This window comes from Lonchura striata, chromosome 4A (assembly GCF_050655825.1).
Source record: "Lonchura striata isolate lonStrDom1 chromosome 4A, ASM5065582v1, whole genome shotgun sequence".
NCBI lineage: Eukaryota > Metazoa > Chordata > Aves > Passeriformes > Estrildidae > Lonchura > Lonchura striata.
The window spans coordinates 17,360,185-17,372,399 of record NC_140742.1 but is presented as its reverse complement, the minus strand read 5'-3'; the positions used below and the strand labels follow the sequence as shown (position 1 = coordinate 17,372,399).

Sequence of the window (12,215 nt, the reverse complement as noted above, 5' to 3'; positions counted from 1 at the left end):
GATGTTTAAGATGGATAATAACTCATGTGGACACTGATCTGTGCTTTATGTGAAGCCGTTGTTTCTGTTAGGAAGTGCCTCTTTCAGCCTCTGGTTCCTCAGGTGTGACAGAGGAGCCTGGAGCCTTTTCCCAGGAGCACTTAACCCTCGATCCAGTCACTCTCTCCATCCCAACTGAAGCAGATCCTTGTCTGGGACAAGTTACTGTCACAAATGGGGTTTTTCTTCAGGCTTCAGTTTATTTTTGCAGTTTTCTCTGTGCACTTTTGAACTGTTGATACCCTTTTTAAATTATGCTGTTCAGAACAGGCTGTGCTGTTCTCATCCTTCTCAGGCATCTTTTTTTTTCAAAAAATAAGTAATTTTCCTTTTTTTCATCAAAGATCTAATTTTTTTATACACAGCTGTGGTGAATTAGGTTTGACTGCCTCCCTTCCCCTCTTCCCTCCACCACAGTGATATGGTATCTGTTTTCCTTTTCACAGGCTGCTCAAAGCAGCAAAATAAGGTACATGCTGTGAAAATTGCCATTTTTTTGTCAAAATCCTACTTTGGGGAATTAAAGCAAAACCGGATCTCTTAAAAATACCACTAAAAGACCAGTTTTCTTCCTCTAGTCAACAGCTGGATGACATCTGCCCCATGCACAGTTCTTGCTGTGCTGCTTCCATCAGGCTTTTCCTTTTATTGCTCAGCCAACAAACGGCTTGAAATCGATAGAAACACGGTGACAGCAACAAGGCAGAGAGAACTGCTGGGTGGTGATTTTGGCTTTTTTACACCTGTGGGTGATGATTTTGCTGAGCAGTGGCTGTGTGTGTGTTCAGGGAACCATGGAGGACAAGATCTACGACCGGCAGGTGACGAAGCAGTCGCTGTCCTTCAGGGTGGTGGACCAGCAGCAGGTGGAGCGGCACTTCACCATGAACGAGCTCACCGAGCTCTACACCTTCGAGCCAGACCTGCTGGACGACCCCAACTCCGAGAAGAAGAAGAAGAGGGACACCCCCATGCTGCCAAAAGTGAGTGGTGGCCATCAGCAGGAATTCTGTGCTGGAAAAATGACCTGTGTCTGTTTAAATGTGTTACAGGTTTTTAGCGTAGAGCAGTGCTGGCCGCTTGGAGTGGAGGTGAAGAGCAGGAAACACAATAAAATCCATAATTAATACAACAAACTGTAATGAGCTGGGTGAGGAGTTCCCCCTCAGTGTCATTAACACAATGAGAGAAAGATACTCATTAAAAAACCCAACTTTTAACTGAGAACAAAGACACTATTTGCACATTTTGAATGAATAGAAATTTTACTGCATGAAACTGTGAAAAGTTCAAACTAGCATCTGAGTGGGTGTTGGTGAGACCCAGCACAACCTCAGTTTGTGAGAACACATCTGTGAGGTGGCACTGGAGGTAAGAGTCATCTTAATCCATGTTTTCCTTTGCCAGGACTTTTTGAGTTTCAGTTCCCAGTTTAACTTCCTTAGTAGAGATAAGAGTTGCACTTAGGTAACAATAAACTTCAGGGGAAAGAATAACTGGTTCCATTATTTTATTCTTTTTCTCCAAGTCAGTTTATATTTAAGATTAGGCTGTGGGTTTATGTTTTATTTATAATTTTTGTGTTTGTGGACTGCTAAAGATTAATTCATCCTTTAGTTGCTGTGGAATTCTCTGCATCTTGCCATTTGGAACACATCAGGGAGTGGCCAGTAGTTCATGAACTGGTTAAATTTATGTGGTTTGCTCATTCTGCAGTGTCTGGGCATTATATTATATAATTAATAGAATTTTATCTTTTTTTATATTCTTAGTTATTTCATGCTTTGTGCATTTGTGCCTCCAGAAACAGAGTCAATGTATCACCATTTGCTGATGCTGCTTCTTATTTTAAAAAATGTAAAAATAACTCAAGAACTTGTGAAGCAATTGAATCTGTTTACTTGAAACATTGATCAATCCAATGCAATAATTATATTTTGAAGGTTTCTGGTTTTCTATTAGAAGATAAATCAGTAATGAATGTATTTATAAACTCAAAACTTGTTCCATCACTCAGTTTTATGTATTAAGTTCCATATTAATACCATCATCAGTGTAAGGTTTGTGCAAGTCAAGTGGAATATGAGCTTTTAACCATTTCCTGCCTGTAAATAGAGCAAATCTGGGGACTGGAATTATTTTTGTGTTGTCTCATGGTTTCAGCAGATGGTATTTTGTCCTTTTGAAGATGTGCATCTCAGTACATGCTGTGTGCAAATATTTAATTCCTTTTTGTTGGATGGCTGAAAAGGCTGTAAATAATCAAGTAAATTCATCTGTGCAAGGTCCCTCAGCCATGAACTCAGTTAACTCTTCCTTATTTCAGTGTGATTTTAGCAAAGCTGCATGATTCAGCTTGGTTATTAATCTCCTTAGCAATTAATTTAACAACACACAGCAATTTTTAGGTTGATTAAAAAATGTATTGATAGGAGCACATTTTATTGTAACATCAAGTAATTACACAGCATTTAGAGATAAGAATTCTCTTTAAGATCCTGTAACATGAGAGCAGGGTAAAAATACCACTTTCTGTGCTTTTAAGAGTGCAAGGGGAGAGCAGAGTCCTCAGAACATGGGGACATGGAGGTTTGAAAATTCACCTTTTAGAGCTGCCCCTTTCTGGAGGGAAATGTGATCAGGAATTAGGGGAAATGTGTTCCGTCTTTTTCATCTGAGCATGAATGTGGAAAAACCTGAGGGGATAATTGATTTTCTTCTCAGAAACCTGCCTGGCTCCAGTGGCATCCCATTGGAGTGGGAAGGGTCTTCAGGAATCCTTGAGCCAGGATTTGTGTGGGTTGAGGAAGAATAATTCAGAGCTGAGTGCTGGGGTTCTTCTGACTCCTTCTTAACTTCCTGGATGAAAGAAAAAAAACAAATATTTAATTCTTGTGTTTTAAATGGGATGGGAGAATTCATTCTGTATTGTTTTAAAAGTCAGCAAGTGAAGAAACCAAACCTGCTTGGTTTTAAACTAGATCCTTGAGAATTTTGGCTTTACAACATACAGCTTTGAGTCCAAGAGCAGTTTTTTTGAAAAATGCTGTTAAGAGGGGAGAAGGTATTGAATGCTTTTATTTTCTACAAAATGACTATGTGCAGTCTGTTGTTTTCCTGGAAGATTATTCAAGTTTCATGTCCAGTTTTAATTGGAGCAGTAATTTTCTGCCCTCTGTGGTCTAACAAGACCTCAGGGCATGGAGATTCTCAGGGAAGAAGTGTCTGTGGTGCTACAGCCCCAACTCCAGAGCTCCAGGGCTCTGCCCTCACTCCTCAAACAGCTTCTGGTCTTCAGCTCTGCAAATACTTGGGGTTAACAGAATATTTGTAATCCCAATGTGGTTCACATGAATTATTTACTCTTAGCTTCCATTGTTTGATTTCATTCATCCCCCATCCCTGCCCAGCTGGAAAGTTCTGCTTTGGAATTTCAGTCCAAGAGAGGTGTCTTAAGGCTGAATGATCACTTGGTCACCTTTGCTGTATTTAAGCATAGAAATAAGGACATTACAATTTACAGAATAGTTCAGTACAGTCCATGAGCTGGACAAAGGCAGGGTTGGGGCACTGGGTGTCCCTTAGAACTGGCCCTGCTCTTGCAGCCCTGCCCTGGGCTCATTCCCCATTCCTCATGTAGGGAATTAGACTTGAAGTCACTTGTTTATTGGTGTGAAATGAAAACTTGGCTCAGTTGAGGTCATGTAATGCAGATTGGAAAAGCAGATTAAAATCACACTGATACGGATATCAGTATTTTATACTACCTCAGGACAAAGACATGTGGTTTACTGTGGTTCCATACTCAGGGACAACTTCGTGAATTTTGATCTCAGGCTTAGAAGAATTGGCTTTTTATTTATTTTTTTATTTTTTTATTTTTAGCTTCAGTATTAAATCTTCAGCTGATGGAGAAAAACCTGTGAATTACAACATAACTTGCATTCCTTCATGGAAGATTTCCTTTCTAATACACTGATCTCTCAGTAGCATTCAATTTCCATCAGGATTTTAAAAAGACAAATGTCTTTTTTAAAATTCAAACCTCTTTTTCAGTCTTTCTTCATATTTTCATTCATCACCAGGATTTCATCCTAAAGCTTACAAACCAGGGGATAATCATTAATCAACATGCTAAACAGACATAAGGAAATAATTATTCTGATGTTTTTTTATGTGTAAGGTGGATTTTTTTGTTGTTGTTGTTGTAAGATTGAACTAAATGCATCCCTGTTTTCAAGCTCCCATCGTTAAAGTCAACACAAAATAAAATTTAGGCAAAGAAAAGCAAAGCCCCCTTGGATGTCATGTAAGGCACGTTTGGAGGACTGTGCAGGCTGAGGTAGGCTGGGTTATATTCCATATTGTTTGCAGCCCTGCTGCTCCCAGGGCAGTTCCTGCCCCTCCAGGAGTCTCCTCTGGGCTTTGTGTTACCTCCATCCCTGGGGTGTCCCTGCTTCCCTCCCAGACCCCAAACCCCCCTGCTCTGGTCCCTGTGCCCAGCAGTGATGGTGCAGAGCCCACCCGGGATATTCTGGGAGGAGCTGGTGGTGAGGACAGTTCACACCAAACAGGAGAAGGGTGGGACAAGCAAGCTCATTGATAATTGGTTAATGTAATTAATGTAATTAACTTCCCAAGCACACAGAAACAAACAGCTTTGTGGAGCTGCTGTGACAGAACCCCTGGTCAGGACTTCCACACTCAGTTCCCAGAGTGGCTGCAAAAATCTGTTTTTTTTGTGGGTACTTTTTTCAGTCATGGTTCAGCTGAGATTATAAAATGCCAGGGTGGGACGGGCTGGATTCCTGCTTGTGCAAGCCCTGGCACAGTGAGGGCAGGACCTGGAGGGGCTGGAGGGACTCAGGTAGCTGATGGACTGTAGTTCCTCTCAGGAGTGGTTCAGTGATGTTTTCATAGTAGGAATTTTAGCCTGAATGCTGAGGTGTGTTGGAGCTTCCTTAATTCACGAAGCTCATCAGCCACACAAGTCATGTAAAAAACCCTGTTCAATAATGACCTTAGAAAAGGAGCTCCTGAGGTGCAGCAGGAGCAGTTTTTCATAGTCCTGTAGATCTTTCTCTTCGTCTTCTGCAGCATCACCTTGCCCATCAGACAGAAAGGTTTGACTTTAAAAAAATGGGAGATCTGGACCCAAAGTACTGCTCAGTGTTTGAAAGGTGTAGAGATGCTGTTTCTGTATAATAAATGCAATGTATTGATGGGTCCTGTCCGTTGTCCAGCCTAAGCAAAGGAAAAGCCACTGAGAATATTCCATTCTTTTTAGGTGCATTTATTGTTGTGGAATCTGAGTGCATTCCTGTGGTTTATTAAGTGACTGGACTGTCATCTCTGCAACAGATTGTTAATCCATTGCTCTCCCTCTGAGGACAATTGTACTTTTAAATGATTTTCAAGTGTTGTTGTGCTGTGGATTGCTGATAGCTGCTGTGTGTGCAATGGGGAGGGGGAGCACAGGGCAGAGCTGGTGAGTGACTCCTCCATCTCCTCCTCTGAGCAGGACACAATCCTGGCAGAGCTGCTCCAGATCAACAAGGAGTACATAGTTGGGTACCACGAACATGATTCACTCCTGGACCATAAGGAGGAAGAGGAACTCACTGAAGAAGAGAGGAAGGCAGCCTGGGCAGAATATGAAGCAGAAAAGAAGGTAAACCTGTTTAATCTGGTTTATGTCTATGAAAATAACCTTTCCAGGTTTAGAGTTCTAATTATCTTTTCAGTTTGTCTTTGGATAATTAAATTTTGTTATAGACCAAGAAATAAATATGTAAAGCAAATCTTGACATAGGAAAAATAGAGTTACTGTGTCTTTTTGTTCCTTCAGTGCTGGTTCTCTCTGTGTGTTTGCTTTGCTGCTTTAATTACAAGTTACTTTTACACCTGCATTTTTCTTCTAATTTATGATAAAACTCAGCTGATGTTCTTTGTAATTCCTCTTCTCCCATTTGAGGGTGTCCCTGTCAGGGGCTCTGTGTGACAGTGTTGCCTTCCTTAGCCAGTACACACAGTAACATATAAACCAATACTTGACAATACAACAGAAATCAGTGAAATTACTGTAAGGTGGAACCCTGTTCCTATTTTATTGCCCTGTGCCCTGTATTGTATCAGATACAGTTGATGGTGATTTATCCTCACTAATTGGGTGTGTGGGGTGCACCAAAGCTCTTTGTGTTGCTAAAACAAAAGCTGTGGCTTTACCCTTGGCAGGGTCATAAGGGAAGTTAATGAGATGCCACCAAAGTTGAAATTCTCAGTCAGATTTTTTGGTTACCCCAGATTACCTTCTGAATTTCAGTGGGCCAGGCACTCTCAAAAGCCTTCCACTGAAAGTACAAAAAGTGGGTGTATAAATTGCCACTGACCACCTTGAGTGAGCTGATGAAAAGGTTGGGGAGAGAAAAGAAATAGGGAGATAAAAAGAAAAATCTGAAGTTGCCCTGTGAGAAATCCAAATGGGCAATGAGCTTTACATTCCTGCTAATAATTTATATATTTTACTTTTTCAGAATTTCATTACAGGCTGGTCAAACTCAACATTAAGTAGTGGGTTTTCAATATAAAAAATTTACCTTAACCAACTTAAGCTGTACTAATAAGTCATGGTCATTTATATATCAAATATTGACAAGCTAAACTCAGAGATGATTCAAGACTGGAGCTTGGGTTCCTCTGTGACTGAAATGGGGTTCTGAGCTGAGGGTTGGAAACCTCCATGGTCAGTGGGCAGGGCCTGGGGCTGTCTCCAGGGGCTGCTTTGGCTGTGTGGTTGTTGCAGAATTATCAGAGTTAGTGACCAGTCACTTTGTGCTTTTCAGGGCCTGACCATGCGTTTCAACATGCCCACAGGGACCAACACAATGCCCACAAATTTCAACTCTCAGACATATATTCCTTACAATTTGGGTGCTCTGTCAGCAATGAGTAACCAACAGCTGGAGGTAAGGAGGACAAAATGTCTGTGTTGCTGCAGGGGTTTTCTCTCACAAATTGTGGATAATGTCAGTCTGAAACACCTTTGTATTTTTAATAGTTTGGAGGTTTGGGTTTGTTTATTTTTTACATGTAGCTGTACTGAAGTTTAACTTGCATGTATATAAATCTATACCTGGGCAGATTGGTGATTGGAGCATCACCTGCATTCTTTGTGGAATTTAATTTCCACTTTTGAAACTGTAACATCTTTAAATCTGTATGGTAGAAAATTTACCTGAGTTTTTACCATTCTCATGCTGGTCTGAAAACCTGTGGTATAAAAATAGGTTTTTACAAGTGCTGTCTACACATTGCCAGGTTTATACACGTTGTTCAACTGCTCTGTGCTGAAATTCAGATGGATGGCAGCTTAGACTCATTGACTTGTGCAAATTGAGAGCAGAAAGGTAATTGGAGTCTAGGTGTGTACAAGAGAAAGATCAGGAAAGTTGGGGAAGAAATGTGTTTGTTGTTTCTGTGCTTTATAACTGATGGTCTGGTGTTTTCTCAGGACCTCATTAATCAAGGAAGAGAGAAGGTAGTGGAAGCAACCAACAGTGTGGCAGCAGCAAGAATCCAGCCTCTTGAAGACATCATTTCAGCCATAGTGAGTGCAGTGGATAACCCTGGGCTTAGGTTGGGAGTGGAAAACATTAAACATTATGAAACAAAGATACTCCTACTGCAAATGGTCATCCAGCTAATGAATTGCATTATTAATGAGCATAATTTCCAGTTGGGAGTGACCTTTACCCCTGCAGTAACCCTTGGTGGTGTGTAGGTGGCACAGAGCCTTACAGGAGTGGCAGTTTTGATCCATAGGTATTTGCTGTGCTCTGAAAATGCTGTTTTTTCTAGAAATCAGAACAGCAACTACAGGCAAGTAGTTGTTTGTATTTTGTGGACTGCTAATTGCCAGTTAGAAGAACTAATAACTCCTGGTTCTGGTGAAGCAGTTTTGCACTGACTGGAACTTGGGCTGGTTTAACTCTTGGTGCAGCTGCGAACACAGCCTCAGTTACTGTCAGGCTTTTGTTCAAACGACCAATGTTTTGGGTTTTTTGCTTTCCAGTGGAAAGAAAACTTAACCCTGACGGAGAGCCAGGTGCAGGCCCTGGCCCTGAACAGACAGGCGAGCCAGGAGCTGGATGTGAAGCGCCGAGAAGCCATTTACAACGACGTCCTTGGGAAACAGCAGATGGTAAAATATCGTGCATTTATTTATCTACTGTCAACGTTTGAATGAGGATCTTGGGGGTGTGCATTCCTGAGCTACAAGTGTATGTTTAGGAACATAAATATCCCTTACAGAATGGTCAGTGGTGTGCTGGAGTTCATTATTGGCCTCAGTGAGGGAGACATGGAAGAAGTTCATGAAAAAGCCACTCACCAGGTTTTGGAGCTGAAGGGCTTTGCTGCAAGGTCATGAGGCGTAAAGAGAAATCTGATTCCCAGAGGTCAGCCAGCCACTTAGGAAACACATCTTAGAAAGCGTTGGTAATGTTGTTTTAGCTTAGAATTACTTTGCAGAATCTGAAAGATGCCCAGATGATGTCAGAGGGAAGAGTTTTTTCTCTCAGGCAAACAAAACACTGACAGTCCACAAGTGGGACTTTCAAAGGGAAGATGAATGGTACCTGACAAATGATGATGTAACTTATACCTGGGAATAATTTCACACTAGAGTACGTGCTGCCATGGCAACTCACCTAAATGCTGCCTGCAACACAATAGCCAAGTCTTTGGGAGAACTGAGCCCTAAATGCTGTTACTAAATGGTTTCTCCAGTAATGGCCTGCTGAATGCCATCACATTAGGGATGGTGATAACAATGGGGCTTTTTCCCCCAGCCATGGTGTCCCTAAGAAATTGATTTCAGCTCTGAACCTGAAGCTGGGAGCAGGGGGATGGGTTGTGCACTCAGCCAGCTCTGCTTTCCCTCCACAGTTAATCGGTTGTGTCCAGAGGATCCTGATGAACAGGCGGCTCCAGCACCAGTACAACCAGCAGCAGCAGCAGCAGATGTCCTACCAGCAAGCAGCCATGGGCCACCTCATGATGCCAAAGCCTCCAAATTTAATTATGAATCCTTCCAGCTACCCAGCCATAGATGTGAGAGGAATGTATCAGTCAGTGTCTGGTGGGATGCAGCCACCACCCCTACAACGAGCACCACCCCCAATGAGAGGCAAAAATGCAGGGCCTTCCCAAGGGAAATCAATGTGATTTTGCACTAAAAGCCTAAAGGATTGTTAAAATCAGAGAAAGAACTTTTATTTTTTTAGGAATCAATGGCCTAACAGAACTCAACTGTAAAAAAAAAAAAAAAGAATTAATAGTTTGGTTGCTCCCCTTAAATACCATGTTCCATATTAGTGTTTCAGCTTTGTTTAAATAGGTCACAATGTTTTCCCTGTTGTCAGTGATGTTGCCTAGAATCTTCTTACATATGTTGAGTACAGGAGATAACAAGTTGTTTTCAGTGAAAACAAGTCCTCCCGTTACAGTAGCATCTCCACAGGTTTCCTGTCTAAACTCCTACGCTTGCTTTTTGTGGCTGCAAAGCTTTGGGAAGCTTAGGAAGGACTGCAGGTCTGTAAGTTCAGTCTGACATATGTGAATTGAAAACAGCTGAGTTCTTGATTAGAGTTGATTCCTCAAATTATGGAATACTTTTCTGCTTACCCAATTCTTTCTATTAGTGGGAACGTTGTAACAGAAATAGTCTAGTTTCCTTCATGGGTCATCTGTGCTGAATGGAAGAGGAGCTGAAAATGCTCTCTGAAACAGAACTGAGTGCAATATTTGTAACTACTACTGCTCTGAACCTTCTGAGACACAGGGAACTGTGCATCCAGCCTTAAACATGACTGGGCTTTCCCCAGTCTGCTGCCATTTCTTATTTTCAGTTCCATGTGATGGAATAACAGCTGATGGTGTGGGAGCGGGAGATGCTGATCCCTCGCTCTGGAGTCCAGCACGAAGCACATTTCTGGTAACTCCTTCACGCTGGTGCTACTGTCTCCTCCCATTGCCGGCAATGGGGACGGGCCAACACAATTCAATTCCTGTCTTTTGGGGTAAAATGGTGATGGTGGCCAGGGTCAGGTGGCCTGTCAGAGAACCCCCTTTAACGTGGCACAACCGCTGTCCGTTGAAAATCCATACAGAGTGCTGTAGCAACTTCTGGAGCTGTCAGAAGCGTGAAGCGACTTTATTGATAGAGATGTGGTTATGCACGCCTCCCCATCCCTTCAGTTGTGTGAAAACATGGGTTAGGACACAAAGAGCTTGATTTTGGTTTTGTTTCTGTTCTGGTTTGGGTTTTTTTTTAATGTAGGCCAGAGATAAATGTCAGGTTTATTCTATACCATTATCACTCTTCTTGCCCACGCTTGTTGTGCTTGTCAGGTTTTATTAAATACAGATAAATAGGGCTTTACTTTGCATAGAGTTTGGTTGAATCTAACCCCCAAAAAAACCCCTGTTGATCGTCTGGGGGCGCGAGGAAGTGGCAGGAACATGGAGGTGGTTGTGTGTGGACAACACAGGGCTCTGGAGACAGATGGAGGTGGTGGCTCCTGATTGTGCTGGACTCTTCTGATGCTGGCGTGAACTAAAATCATTTTGGTTTCTGGGAAGTTTCTTGCAAGAGTTTGAGTTCTTGCCCTGAATGGCCAAGTTTTGCATCTAAACATGCAGATGTTCCACGATGTTTCAGTGTGTGACTCACACTTGGTTTGTGACGTGGACAGAGGTTGGTTGGCTGCTGGAAGCCCAGCTGACAAGTTTCTGTCTTGGACTCTTTGATGACAAGATACCACAAAAGACCCTCATTGTGCTCTAGTGCTCTGCCAGCTCTGCAATTAACTCTGATCTGGGGGAGGGAGCAAAGAGAGACGTGTTGGCACTAGAAGAGACAAAAATGAGATGTTGAGACAAACATTTGAAGGCAAATGTACTGTGGGTAATTGTCACCGATATTCCTACGTGTTGTGAATAAGAGAAGTACTTTCTACCAAACCTGGGAATGTTAAGTGGAGTTTTACAGTAACTCAAAGACTTAAATATGGAAGTTTTAGGCAACATTGAAAGGCACATTTTATTTCGTCCTGGACAAACCTATGAATAACAGAAGACTAATGCACAAGAAGGAATACAAGATAAGCGTTGAAGTAAAACCTGGACCACTTTGCTTACGTTTCTCACTCGACATTTTAGCTGCATAACAATGTGCTTTGAGTATAACATCAGGCTTTAACCAGTACTTAAAAGACAGAACATACATCAGTAAGATAATAAAAGGCTCATTTTTATATTTGTTTTAGATGTTTTAACTAGATAAAAATGGCTTAAGATGACAAATAAAAATGTTGCTTGTAATACAGTTTTGCCTGCTAAATTATCCACATTTTGTAACCTGTTTATTCCTTTGGATGTAAAGCGTTTTTGCTTAGTATCGTGATATTGTATATGTTTTGTCCCAGTTGTATAGTAATGTTTCAGTCCATCAACCAGCTTTGGCTGCTGAAATCATACAGCTGTGAAGACTTGCCTTTGTTTCTATTAGATGGCTTTTCAGTTCTGTATTAAATATCTTAAGTACTATAGAAAAGGTGTCCCCTCTTCCTATAAGGCTGTTTTATAATATATATAAGGACTGGAAATGTGTTTTTAAAAAAGAAGAAGCATTCAAGTATGATGATATACTATGTGTTTTCACCATTCAAAGTGCTGTTTTAGTAGTTGAAACTTAAACTATTTAATATCTCATTTAATAAAGTGACCAAAATATATCAACGTGCCTTGTGCTACATTCACAGTCCAGTGTTAACTCCACAGGGATTCAGCCTGGGAATGTGTCTTTGGAGAACTGTGCTGTGAGTTGAAGCTCTTTCTGTTTACTACAATGACTTTAGTGGATATAGATGTTGATTTCATTAGGGAAAATAGCTGTGGTCCATATTTTCAAATTACTTCATTAATAGCAGTTTCTGCCAGTTTGTCTGTTAAAAATTAAATGAGTTGTCCAGCAGTGAGATGGTTAAAAGTGAGGTGAAGTTTTGCTTAGTCAAGTCAGAATAAGGTGCTGCTGTACTTTAACCTCATAGTTGTACTTCTTCCTTCCTTGGTTATGAAATCCCACCTGTTGGGCTGAACACCCCCTTTCCCATGCA

The 12,215-nt window shown here is 41.4% G+C and overlaps 1 protein-coding gene across 9 annotated transcripts in view; it reads left to right on the top strand.

Moving 5' to 3' along the window:
* ATRX (ATRX chromatin remodeler) overlaps positions 1-11,834 on the top strand; it is a 66,761-nt gene extending 54,927 nt beyond the window's left edge. For 8 of the 9 annotated variants that reach the window (XM_085571012.1, XM_021525272.4, XM_021525269.4 and 5 more), the window contains 6 exons: positions 828-1,022; positions 5,561-5,710; positions 6,882-7,004; positions 7,550-7,645; positions 8,111-8,239; positions 8,986-11,834. In XM_085571012.1, coding sequence (XP_085427138.1) covers positions 828-1,022; positions 5,561-5,710; positions 6,882-7,004; positions 7,550-7,645; positions 8,111-8,239; positions 8,986-9,264 — 972 coding nt within the window. In that variant the 3' untranslated portion in view covers positions 9,265-11,834. Of the gene's footprint in view, positions 1-827; positions 1,023-5,560; positions 5,711-6,881; positions 7,005-7,356; positions 7,405-7,549; positions 7,646-8,110; positions 8,240-8,985 lie in introns of those variants that run through there. The other variant, XM_085571013.1, reaches the window with a different exon arrangement.
* Positions 11,835-12,215: the final 381 nt, after the last annotated feature.